The sequence below is a fragment of the Cuculus canorus genome, chromosome 1, assembly GCF_017976375.1.
Source record: "Cuculus canorus isolate bCucCan1 chromosome 1, bCucCan1.pri, whole genome shotgun sequence".
Classification (NCBI taxonomy): Eukaryota; Metazoa; Chordata; class Aves; order Cuculiformes; family Cuculidae; genus Cuculus; species Cuculus canorus.
Window position 1 is genome coordinate 205,420,712 of NC_071401.1, and position 12,055 is coordinate 205,432,766.

General features: G+C 44.5%; 1 protein-coding gene across 1 annotated transcript in view; it reads right to left on the reverse strand.

Moving 5' to 3' along the window:
* PLXNA4 (plexin A4) overlaps window positions 1-12,055 on the reverse strand; it is a 478,478-nt gene that overhangs the window by 90,788 nt on the left and 375,635 nt on the right. Inside the window, exon 10 of the mRNA XM_054084753.1 lies at window positions 6,428-6,628. Coding sequence (XP_053940728.1) covers window positions 6,428-6,628 — 201 coding nt within the window. The remainder of the gene's footprint in view (window positions 1-6,427; window positions 6,629-12,055) is intronic.

Below are 12,055 nucleotides of genomic sequence, written 5' to 3' on the forward strand. Positions count from 1 at the left end.
GGTTAAATATAATTTAGTAAGCTGTCTGGTTTGGCTGGATATGTCTTAGAGGCCAATGAAGACTTCCCTATCACTTGAGGTCTCAATGTTGTTTTCCAGAGATGCCAAAACTCTGAGTCTTTAGAGGTAGGTTTTTCTGTATCCCTTAATTGCCATGTAATTGCAATTTAAATCGTATATGGTGATTTCTGTCCATTACAGCAGAGTGAGTGCTAGTTGCACTGTAATTTCTCTTTGGACAAACTAAACACAATTAGCCTCTAATTTGCAAGACCCTGTGATTACAATCTAGTTGTAGGGTATTTATGGCTATAAGCTTTGTGGTTACCATGGAAGTAAAGAGCAGCCGCAGGTTAGCAGAGTCCTTTTCAGTAGGGCTGTACCCACCAGTCTCGTTCACTATTAGCATTTTTATGACACTTCTCAGTGTCACTGCCAGCAAGATGCAAGATGATGCAGAGCCACTTGGACTCGCTGGCTTTTCGCAGCTTTTTGGAGCTGGGAGCAAGGATGGGGAGATATAAGTGAGAAGGGAAGCACCTGAAAAGTAGAGAATAATTAATCTTCTGCCACTCAGGAGCTTTGCAAATGCTTGCTTCATACAGCACTTTGCAAATGCTGATTGGGAATGGGAAAGAACTTTTGTACAGAACCACTGCTCACCCATAAGTCAGAAGCTGAGTCTGTAGGTGCCTAAGAAATTGCTACTTTCTGCCTCAGCAAAGCTTCATTTGTGTGTGTTGGGATTTAGCTGTTAGCAGAGCCTACACAGAGCTGCCAAGGGACAGGCAGCTGGAGTCCCCCAGAGCCTTTCATCCCACTGAGGATCTGAGTGCCAGCAGCAGGAGCCCAGCTGGGATTTTAGATATTACCCGTTTGCAGCACTGGGGGCAAACACATATTAGACTTGTTAACTCAGCAGACTTCATCCAGAACTGGAAACGGATGTGAGGGAGTAAACAACAGGATCCTCATGGAAGACCTCTAAAGATAAAGCCAGCTTGGGGCTGGAATGAGGGTGGTCTCCATACCTGTCCCTCTCAAACACCCGGTGGGCTGCACAGCAGCGAAACAGAGCAATTTGCAAAGTAACAGAGAGTAAATGCTCCATCCTCTTCAGACCACAGGAGCTGCTAACTCGTTCTGACCCCTGTTCAAAGCCCACTGTACTCAATAGGAGTCTTTCAAAAGGATTCACTCAGCTGTAACAATAACATGGAAATATGTTTCAGAGAAGAAAAAAAAGAATGGAGTATCGATCTCCAGGACTAACAGCAGAGCTTCCTGGATACCCCCGCTAAGAGCATTCATAACGTTAGGGCTTGTATGTATAGATTGCCTTAAACAACTTTCTCCAGCACAGGCAAAACTGCTGAAAAGATGTAAATCTGACCTCTGAATCTGCCAAAGCTGGATTCCCACCATGCAAATCAAATCAGAGCAGAAAATTACAGGCAATTTAGAGGCCCAAACTGAGAAAAAGAGGCTGCCGTTCCAAAAAGGCAGACTGGCTCTCATCAGAAAATGCCAAAAAAATGCTAGAAGGAGCTGTTATAATTCACAGGAACAGCACAGTGTGTTCTGAACTCCCAGGTACCAGCTCGTTGTCTGTTAAACTCTCCACTCATATCAAATAATGCTGCAACATGGGCTGCACTCAACACATCACTTGGCCATTTTGCTATCTTCTTAGGGGTTTAACATATTGTATGCAGCCTACTATAAATTCATTGGTTGTCTACTGGAAGTTCACTATCTCAGGCCAAGAGGATAGCTGCAAACCCACAGCTCTCTCTTCTGCAGCTGCTATGCGACTGTTGGCTATCTTTGTGGAAGGATACTTTGCATTTCAGATATCTGCAAATTCCCAGTTCCTCTGGGCATCCCCAGGCTACAGGTATCCTGTACTAGAAGAACTCAGCTTCACAAATCTCTGAGTTGTGCAGTTTGTGAAAACTTGTAGCCATGCTTGACGTCTTGCCGCATCCTGCTGGGATGCTGTACCACCAGGGAAAGCCCTTTGGCTTGGGTACACATAGGATGATAAACCAAAAGTAGTTACATGATGTTTCCCTCTTGTAGTTCAAGCATGATCAACAGTAGGGAAATATCTGCAGACAAGCAATGTTTTAGTAGTATTTTAGTGTTAGTCTGTTTCTCCACAAAATCCAAATCTCATGATTAGAGCTTGAGTCTGGGGATTGACCCTTGCATCTGGCTCTGCCACCAACTCCTTGTATGATCCTGTGCAAATCATTTAATTCTTCTTTGCATCAATTTTCCAGCCACGAACTGTAGGCAGAAACCTTCTTGCTCAGAGTTATCCCATCTCCTTGCACTGTTTGATTCCCAGGGCTTGGACTGAATTTTCATGCCTGGATATTACCCGTGATAATAAAACCCACGTCATAACTGGATTTTCTCTGTGATATTTGAATGCAAATAAATAATAACAATGAGTCATAATATGTACATTTCACAGCCCTGTGCTTGTCTTCCTTTGGCCAGTGCGTTTTCCCATGATTTTCGTGAACAGCTCCTCATTTTTCCCAGCTCTGTTTTCTTTCTCATCACTCTCTCCACTGTGTGAGCCACACCACAGAGTCAAATACTGCTGAGATCTTTTGCTCAAGTGCAATAATGTGACAAATATCACGTATTTGCTTTTCCTAGGTCTAAGTTACACAGCACTTTCAGCTGTACCACCTCAGATATCACGAAACGAGGACCTCTGAAGGGCTTGAGGCAAATTATCAGCAGGGATTTCACTGTTAGAAATCAGCGTGTGCTGCCTGGATGTGCCAAGGCCAGGCAGTGGGCAGGCTCACATGAAACAAAAATGTGGGCTTAGTCATTGAAGGAGGGAATGACAATGATCACGGCACTGTCAGGTGGGTCATCTCTCACCCATCCCCGTATTCCTCATGCTGAACGTTGCTAATGTTGGGCTGATTGTAAATGCTGGGGATACCACTGCTTCCCACTGGGGAGATCGGTCTCTGCCCTAAATAGATCAAGCAACTCCAGCCATTTCTACTGATGTTTTTACTTACTTATTTATATGCTTCCAGAGATCTCCTCCTTTTTATTTCCTCTCATCACTCTTTGTCCAGACTGTCTGCAGAGCTAGCGTAAGTGCAATAAGGAATGGCAGGCAGGGTCTCTCTGAGTGATAATTGCATGCCTTGGGTGGTGTGATAGAGGACAAAGCCCAGAGCTGAGAGTCTCAAACCACTTGACAAGAGCAATAATTGTCCCAAAGCATGCTGCCTGCAGTGACTTATTGCTGTTATCAAATGAAATATCTCCTGGAAAGACAGGGAGAGACAGAGTTGTCTATTGACTGGAGCAAGCACCTAGGCACCGTTGGTGGTGGATATGACATTACTGACAGATCATCAGATAGGCTGGTCCCACCTGGGTGTCCTTATAACATCTCTTAACTGAAGTTGGAGCCACTTAGAAAAGCACCTGCTTAAGATGGTTCTTATCTCAGCTACAATTGGATGAATCCTGAGGGACCAGGCAGTGGAAAGTAAGAGTTAAGGCTTTTTCCTGATGTTATCCTGTGTAAAAACATGAAAACACCTGCATTTTGAGGAGTTATTCTGCCAGAGCTGAATTTGAGCTCGTCGGTGCATAGTATATGATGGGAGGGAGTAGATCTTGAGGCTTACAAAGGCAAATAAGCCAAGAATGATTGCTTAGTCTAGCATGCATCACCAACAGAAAGATCTGCTGGCAGGATAGCATCCCTTCAGGGACAAACCATCACAACACATCCTCCCACCCTCCTTTGGACCTTCTCCAAGCCTGCAATGCAGGTGCTACATTCAGTCTCTCACCCAGCAACTCTGCTGAGTAAAAACCTCTGTTGAAGGGAGCTGATTCAATTTGCAAACAAGCTCATACGGCTGTTTCTAAGGCCAGGTGACCCTTAAAGCAGAGGCTCATTGTATCGCAGTGGCTCCAGACTGAATGCTAATTCTAGCAGGGAAGGAAATAATCATGATGGTGACATATCTACAGCACTCCTTACCTATTGTCTGTGCCCTCTGCCACCTGCTCAAACAGAGCCCGGGCTTCTCTGTTCCCTTTTTGTATCTGTGTGGATATTTCTTTCTTTTGTCTGGCTCTCCCTTCCACATTTCTTTCTCTGTCTGGCAGATTCAGAGCAACAATGAAATGATATTTCTCAGAAAAAAAAAAAGAAAAGAGAACTCAAACCAGAGAGTCGAAGTGCTTTCAAAAGAAAAGGGAAGAAAAGTGAAGAGAAGAAAATGAATGAGAAGGAAAGAGAAGGAGAGGGAGAAAGAGAGGCAGGAAACAGGACAGGAAAGAGTTGAATTTATTCCAAAATAAGCCTCTCTCCCTGGAGAACAAAGAGGTTCACCTGAGCCACCACTAAATGTGGGACAGGTATCCTGCAGAAACCACACAGCAGCAAGGTCACGGAGTGTCTTGGAATTAGCTGAAACCCAGCCCTGCCACCCTGTCCAGCTCAGGAGTAGCCTGGAGTGTTCTGGCATCAAAAGAAGCATTAAAATCAATATGGTGCTGTCACAGGTGTCCGATAGGCAAATGCATCTGGGGATTCATTGAAACTGCTTCTGCGATCCTAGACACCAGCAACTTCTTGCAGCATACACCAGGCTCATTAATTGGATACCACAAACTCAGATGCTGGGAGAGATCCTCTAGGACTGCTAAGGCTGTCACTCAGCCCAACTATGCTTAAAATTATCCCAGGATAATTCATGTTGATGTCCATGTATCCCAGAGAATTTGTGGCTGCTCTCTTCCCTACTTTAAGATATTTTGGACAGCTATGTAGACTCTGTCCAGGTCCTTATAATATCTTTTTAGCCACAGGCTTTCACTGTTGTAAAAGAAAACAAGTTTTCTTTAAAAACAAGTGCAATGTCTTCTTAATTTCTCAAGCCATGCATTTCTGTGAAACCTCAAATCTGGATGCTCACAGGCAACTAACCAGTAATGACAAGCAGAGACACGGAGCGGGGGAACAAAGAAAGAAATACGAGAATGTCATTGGGAAGTTGCTTGTTCGCAACATATTGTAAAATGTGTGAGCTGCATATAATCTTCGGCACATTCCTTAATGCGGCAGAATATGTTGTGATGGATTTTAACAAGCGCTGCCCGACATGGAGTGGCAGAGCTGCAGTGAAGTGGCTAAAGCCTGTAATTAGCTCTTTGACTAATAAATCATCTCATAGTAGCTGCCATGAAAAAGACTCAAATGTCTGTCTGGGAGATGTGAATCTCCTGGAGAAACCTCTGGAGAAGCAGTGTAAGAGACCGCTATCGGACATATACTGGAGAACAAGTCTTACGAGGAGAAGCTGAGCGAACTGGGGTTGTTTAATCTAGAGGAGGGGAGGCTGAGGGGAGACCTTATCACTGTCTACAAATTCCTGATGGGAGGTTGTAGAGAGGTGGGTATTGGTCTCTTCTGCCAAGTGACAGGTGATGGGACAAGAGGAAATGGCCTCAAGTTGTACCAAGAGAGGTTCAGATAGGACATTTGGAAAAATTTCTTTACCGGAAGGATTCTCAGGCACCAGCAGAGGCTGCCCAGGGAGGTGGTTGAGTCACCATCTCTGGAAGTACTTAAAAGACACGTAGATGAAGTGCTCGGGGATATGATTTAGTAGTGGAGAGGTATGGTTGTACTTCATGGTCTCAAAGGTGTTTTCTAACCTAGTGATTCTATGATTCTGTATGCATGGCTCCTGGCAAATACCAGTGTTTACCCCCAGGACTGGCATTGCTGTGCTGGCAACACCATCATGACTCACACAGGCTTCCTGGGAGGTGGGTTAATGGTCCTGCTCTGCAGATGGGTAAAGGAAGTGGGCAGAGGCAAAGCGACCAACCAAAGGTCATGCAGTGAGTCAGTGGCTGGAGGAAGGTTTGACTCAAGTCTTCAGTATCTCACTCTTCTTTTGACCCATTAAATTCTGGCATCTGTCAGACTGTTTATATGAGGTTTTATATGTCTCATCACCGAAACCCCACATAATAAACTTAACTCTCAGGGTTGACACGAACACTTGATACTTTGGAAATCCTTCTGAATGCCCACAAGGACGTGACACTGTGAGGATATAGACAAGTTAAGCTGATGATAATGGCTATGGGTCATGTTGAAGGTGCTCCAGCATGGCCAAATAGTGGGATCCAAGAGTAGATGCAACTACTGTGTTGTGACACCAGCCAGCCCAAAGAGCAAACAGGGCGGTTTGCAAGCTGCCAACTAGACTTTCCTTGACTGTGGCTGAAATCAGGTAGGCAATAAGGTAAGAAAGGCTACAACACAACCCATACCCCATTAGGATAGTGCTGTAGGCAGTCCTGGTCCTTCTTGGCCCCTCCACCTCTCCTGAGCATGCAGGACTTTACTCACCGAAGTGTTCTGGCACTGCACACTGGAGCTGTTGAACCTCAAGGCAGGCACCCGCTGCTCATTGCCTTGGATGTTCAAGATGCATTCGTAGCCTCGCTGGCCCGACTGTGGCTGGGGCAGGTTCTTGGCCTTCAGTGTGATTGGCTTGATCACTTCCACCGGCACCAGGATCTTCTCTGCCTGCAGGAGCTGGGGACAGTCCTAAGGAGAGAAAATGTAATGCACCAAGTCAGCACATGGGTTTTCCAGCCCCAGGTGGAGTCCTCTGATGCTTCTCAATCTTCTTACTTCATGCTTCGCTTCAACTGATTACAAAGCCTTCGTATCTCCCTGGGCCTCAGCCTATTACGAGGCTATTCAAGAAGCATTACTGGGAAGGCTCAGATAAACAGGTGAGGAAGGATTTCTTTTCAAGACCATACTTTCCTGTCTCCCTTGTTCACACTACAGACTTTCAACCTTCAGGACCCAAGGAAGCTACTTCTGGTGCCTTTTAATACCTGCCCCGTTAATCAGGCAGTGGGAAAACAATTGTGTCCCTTTCAAGGACTTAGCCGAGTTGCAATGACATGACATCAAATGTGAATAAAGCGTAATTCCTTACCTCCCCAACAGCCAACATGCCAGTGTACAAAAGGCACAGCTCCATCTAGTCCCAGCAAGACACGTGGTAAGCTGCAGAGACTGAGTTGTTGAAAAGAGTTTGTTTTGGCTTAGAAGGGGAAAGAATATTTAACATAAATGGATCCAGCACCCAAGTTACACAGTGTGTGGAGATCCCTTCAAAAGGCTTGCCACCATTTCACGAAAGGAGCAAAGCTAAGTGGATGTTGTTAATCCGGTGCCTCTTGGTGTGTGCCTCACACAGGTAGAGGTCTGAATACCCAACGCTGTGATGTAGAACGCTGCATTCTCATTAACTTGCATGGCTTTAGAGTAGCAATGCACTGTTTCTTCATAGCACAATTAGACAACTGCAAGCTGTCAAATTCATGTATTCTAGGAAACTATCGACTCTTTAGGAAATTACTACAGCGTTCGCCAGGCTAATCCAAGGCAGTTTGACATAAAATGGGATTCCTTGAAAAAAAAAACCATTGCAACAGGCTACAAAACATAAGCGTGCCATATGCACAGACCACGCTGTCTTCATCACTTGTGAGTGTCTGACTCTCTCCTCTTCTAAGACTTTTCAACTCCTACATGCCAAGAGAAAGCCTGGCCCCTCTTTTTCTTCTCTGTGCTGTATTTGGCACACTACCTGCTCTCTGTAGAACATCATGGATGGTGCAGCCACTCTGTCTAGTCCTGAGAGCAACACCTTTTCCACCTTTCCTGCCCAACATTAAAACCAGGTCCAGTTGGTGCAAACAGAGACCAGGAACCTACACAAAAAAGTTCCACAATCTGTAGGTGTGTGCAAGGTATGGCAGGAAGAAAATGACTGATCTAGGGCTGGAAAGTAGGGAAAGGGACTGAAAGGCTCAAAAGTGGAATTCATGGTTCATGAGAGCCTGGGAGCTTGTTAGAGCAGATGGTGGAAGCTTCTCACTAAAGCAAATATCTTAGAAAGATAAAGAAATGGATTAGATGTGCAACATCTGCAGTTACATCAGCCAGGAAGAGCCATCAATCGTCACATAGTGGGTGTGGCAGGAAGAAAATCTAGTAACCACCCAGCATGTCACTGCAGTGAAGTCCAGAAGCCTTCTTCAGTCCCCAGTGAGGGTTTGTCTGTCCCAGTAGGGACACCAGACCGAAGAGCCCTCTGGGGCAACCTGATTTCTCATCTGCACTTATAGGGTGATGCTAACACTGTAAGTACTGGACAGCTGCCAACGGACTTCAACTGGCTTTGCCCCAGCTAACACCAGGACTAGGAGAGCCAAGGACACAGTCACTAGAGCTGGATGGAGGTGAAACGTCTTGGGGTTGGTGCCAATTTATCTGCTCTAATCTGTCACACAGCCTAGCTTAACGTGTGCTACCAAGGACTGAGACATAATAGACCATCACATTAACCTGGCTGGATGGTGTAAGGATTGAAGGTGGCAAGTGCATGTGTCACTGCATTGCAGTGATGACCTTTACCACTGTGATTTTCTGCAGTCTTGGGGATTCTGGTATTGAGCAGCATTTCAACATGCAGACATCTGTGAGGAAGCTCCAGAAAGTCGACTATATGAGCAATGGAAGTTGTCCTATGTCCCATCATGCCCAAGAAGCAGCCAGTGTGGAAAGAGGCTATGTTTGACCCCCAGAAGTGCTTGAGGAGCTACAAACTGTTTTAACACTCTCTGCTCTTGCTGTGTCCTATCCCAGGATTACGTGTCTCCAGGGAACTAGTAATGTTGAAACACAATAGTTGAAGTGTCATAGAAGTGTTTTTATTGACGAAAGGGCAAGTCTTGACAGTCTGGAAGGTCTTTCCAACCTCTAGTCTAATGATCCTACCCTATAAAGTCACTTGAGTGTTAAGATTTACCTACAGGGTTAAGTAGCTGCTCAGAATGAGAAAATGAGGCATAATTTTATCCTAGGTGGCCAGATCTGTAAAAACCCAGAGCGCAGGGGAAGGAGGTGGTCTAGGCTATATTAAAACGAGGGTGACAATTTCCTGATTAAGCCAGTAGATACCGTGCGTAAATAGTGTTTGGGAGTGCATGGCTTCAACACCTCTTAAATCTTCCCCTTCACCTTCCCAAGATGTTCTGAGGCCTCTCAATCAGCTCCCTCTCTCTCTTGGTTTAAAAAAAGACCTTGGCAACATCTTCTTCATTGTTTTTCTCCCCAGCCACAGGGGTTGAGAGAGATGCATTGGCAGAATGAATCAGTAGGACAGGAAGATGGGAAAGCCCTATCTGCCACAGAGCAGCCTTTTCCCAAGAGTGGGCATTTTGCTTGATGTCTGTCAAACAGAAAAGCTTCTAAAGGGGGCTGGAGAATGAGGGATGGAGATAGTCCACCATGTTACCTGCAGGCCAATCCCAGCTCTTCAGGCTGGTCTTTCTTGTCTAGCTTTATCCCTTCCCCCCCACCACTGGTGCTGTAACCTTTCCGATAACACTTGTTTCAAGTTCATTAACAAGCAATGATTGCAGCAGCCCCAAAACAGGATTCGTTTGCATATAAAAAGCTTTGCAGTACTGTGAGGAAGTTCATTATAGATAATTGAAGAGGCAAGCGCCATAAAGAGGAAATCCTCCCAATGTGGCTTTATCTGATTGACCTAATGTTCTTTCTAATTGAAACAGGGGGGGAAAGGCAATTTCATTGGATGATGTACTGCATAAAACCTCAGACCTTGGACTAGGCTCTGGGTTTGAATTCAAACGTAGTAATCATTTTGCAGCCTGTGTCAAGCTTTTGGTGGCTGGTCAGGTTTGTATTTTTGAGGGCAAAACATCAAATCCCTCTGAGCTGACTCTGCAGCAGGACCCAAGCCCAAGGATCCTTAAAAGAGTTGTTTTGAGTACTTTCTAACGGAGGCAGTTCTCTTCACCCTTCCTATGCAATGGGCACCACATACGTTGGAAATGCACAGTTTTCACATGATGTAGGGGAAATAAAAGCATTCACTGCCAACAACTGTACCAAGGAAAGGCACAATCCCATCCCTTTTGTCTTATAAAAAATTAATTCTTCACCCCAACTGCAAGGGGAGCTGGTTCAGTTTCCAAAAGAGCTAAAATCCATTTTAATCTGTACCAGGGCAACACATTTGAAAGCGGAGGTTTGTTAATTCACTTTGTATGTGTGGCTTCATTCTATTCCTAAAATGCTTTCAAATGAGCCAGTCTGTTTAAAATAATATCCTCTGCCCCTGCCAATTATTCGTATCAGCAGTGATGCACACCTCAAATCACCAAATTTTGCCAGTTATCAAGTCAGAGAGCTTTTGCAGTGAAAGCACTGCATAAAATGGAATATACTCATTGGGTCAACGGTAGTTTAATTTTCTTTATTTATAACTCCTCAAAGAATGCCTGCAAATGTGTTTTGCTACAGCCTGCAGAAATAATTAAGTCTCAGAAATATGAAAACCCTTTCTTCTCTATTCCTTTCGCATATGTGTTATGTCCTTCATCATAGCTCTACCTGTGTGAGTCCCAGCTGACGGTCATCATGAGGATTCTGTTAAAGAGGGTGATGACACCTCTCTGAGGCTATGTGGTCCTAGCCCTGAACTAATTAATTTGGTTCATCTATGGTGCTTCATACATGTAGAGTTATGATTTCACTACACCGTTTTCCAGTACAAGCTGGAGACTGACCAGATACTCTGAGTTGTCATCCTCTCCTAGTGATGAAGCCTGTAGGCATCTTTCACAGTCTTGTGATATTGTGTGGGTTTTCTTCTTATTCTATACAGTTTCACTCTCTGTTATTGATAAGCCCAAGTCTCGTTGAAGTATTTTCCATTTTCCAAAGGAAAATGGGTCTGATCTATTTTCATCTACTTACCCCAGGGGAGATTTAGGTTGGATATTAGGAGAAATTTCCTTACTGAAAGAGTGGTGAAGCATTGGAAGAGGCTGCCCAGGGAAGTGGTGGAGTCACCATCCCTAGAATTGTACAAAAAACACATAGATGTGTTGGTCCCATGCCTTGGGACATGGTTTAGTAGGCAGGTTGGTATTGTTTTGATGGTTGGACTTGACGATCTTAAAGGTCTTTTCCAACCTTAATGATTCTGTGATTCTGTGAATAGGAGGCACCTTACTTGGGAACAGGTAAAATATCCATGAAAGTTTGATGCAATGACCCATCCACTTGTCAACAGTTTCTGCCTTATATTGGTGTCCCAGTTAATTTGTCTATTCCTGTGCCTCACCTGTCATCCAGAGCATTCAGGTAAGGGAATCTTTCCTACTTTTCCTTCATAGTGGTACCTCGTGATCCTTGGTACTATCGATTCATTGGTTAGATCTCTAATTTCTACAGAAAGAAACTAAAGCTTAGCTATTGCTGACTGCATTGTAGGCATGTTTGGCAAGATCAATTGAACACTTGGCAATGGCTTTTCACCCTTCCTTTCCTAGAAGAGTAGGTGTCATCTCCATTCAGGAGCAGGCATAACCACCATTAATTCCTTCACTGCTCATCTCGAAACATCCAGTTCCCCTTTTCTTCTGCCAACAAAATCCATTTCTTCATCCTTAACTTCAGAGGGTGCTTTAAGACCTTGTGTTCAATACCCCTCAGCCATGATTGTGTCTCATCCCAGCCATCTGGCCTGGAAGGAACATGACCATTAAATGAATGTAAGTGAGGGCTATAACTTACTCACTCAAGCCCTTTGGGACTCAACAAGAGATAACACTCAGATTGTTATTTACTGACATATTATGTAAATAAAATACATCTTTTTTTTGTCTGCTCCGCTGAGCTGCGATGTCCCATTTTCCCTGCAGCCCCTATGGCTTTCTTACCCTCCCACTCTGTGCTGTAATCAAGTCTAGAGGGTAAGATTTGAGAGGCAAGAATTGGATCTTTATAAGGATATCTAGACCATAACATCCGGATGATCTCTTAGTTACATAAGATTAAAAACCATTAACACCAAAACAGAACAGGAAAAGAGATAGAAAAGGAAGGCAATGATGGAGAAAAAAGGAAAGGGAAAAC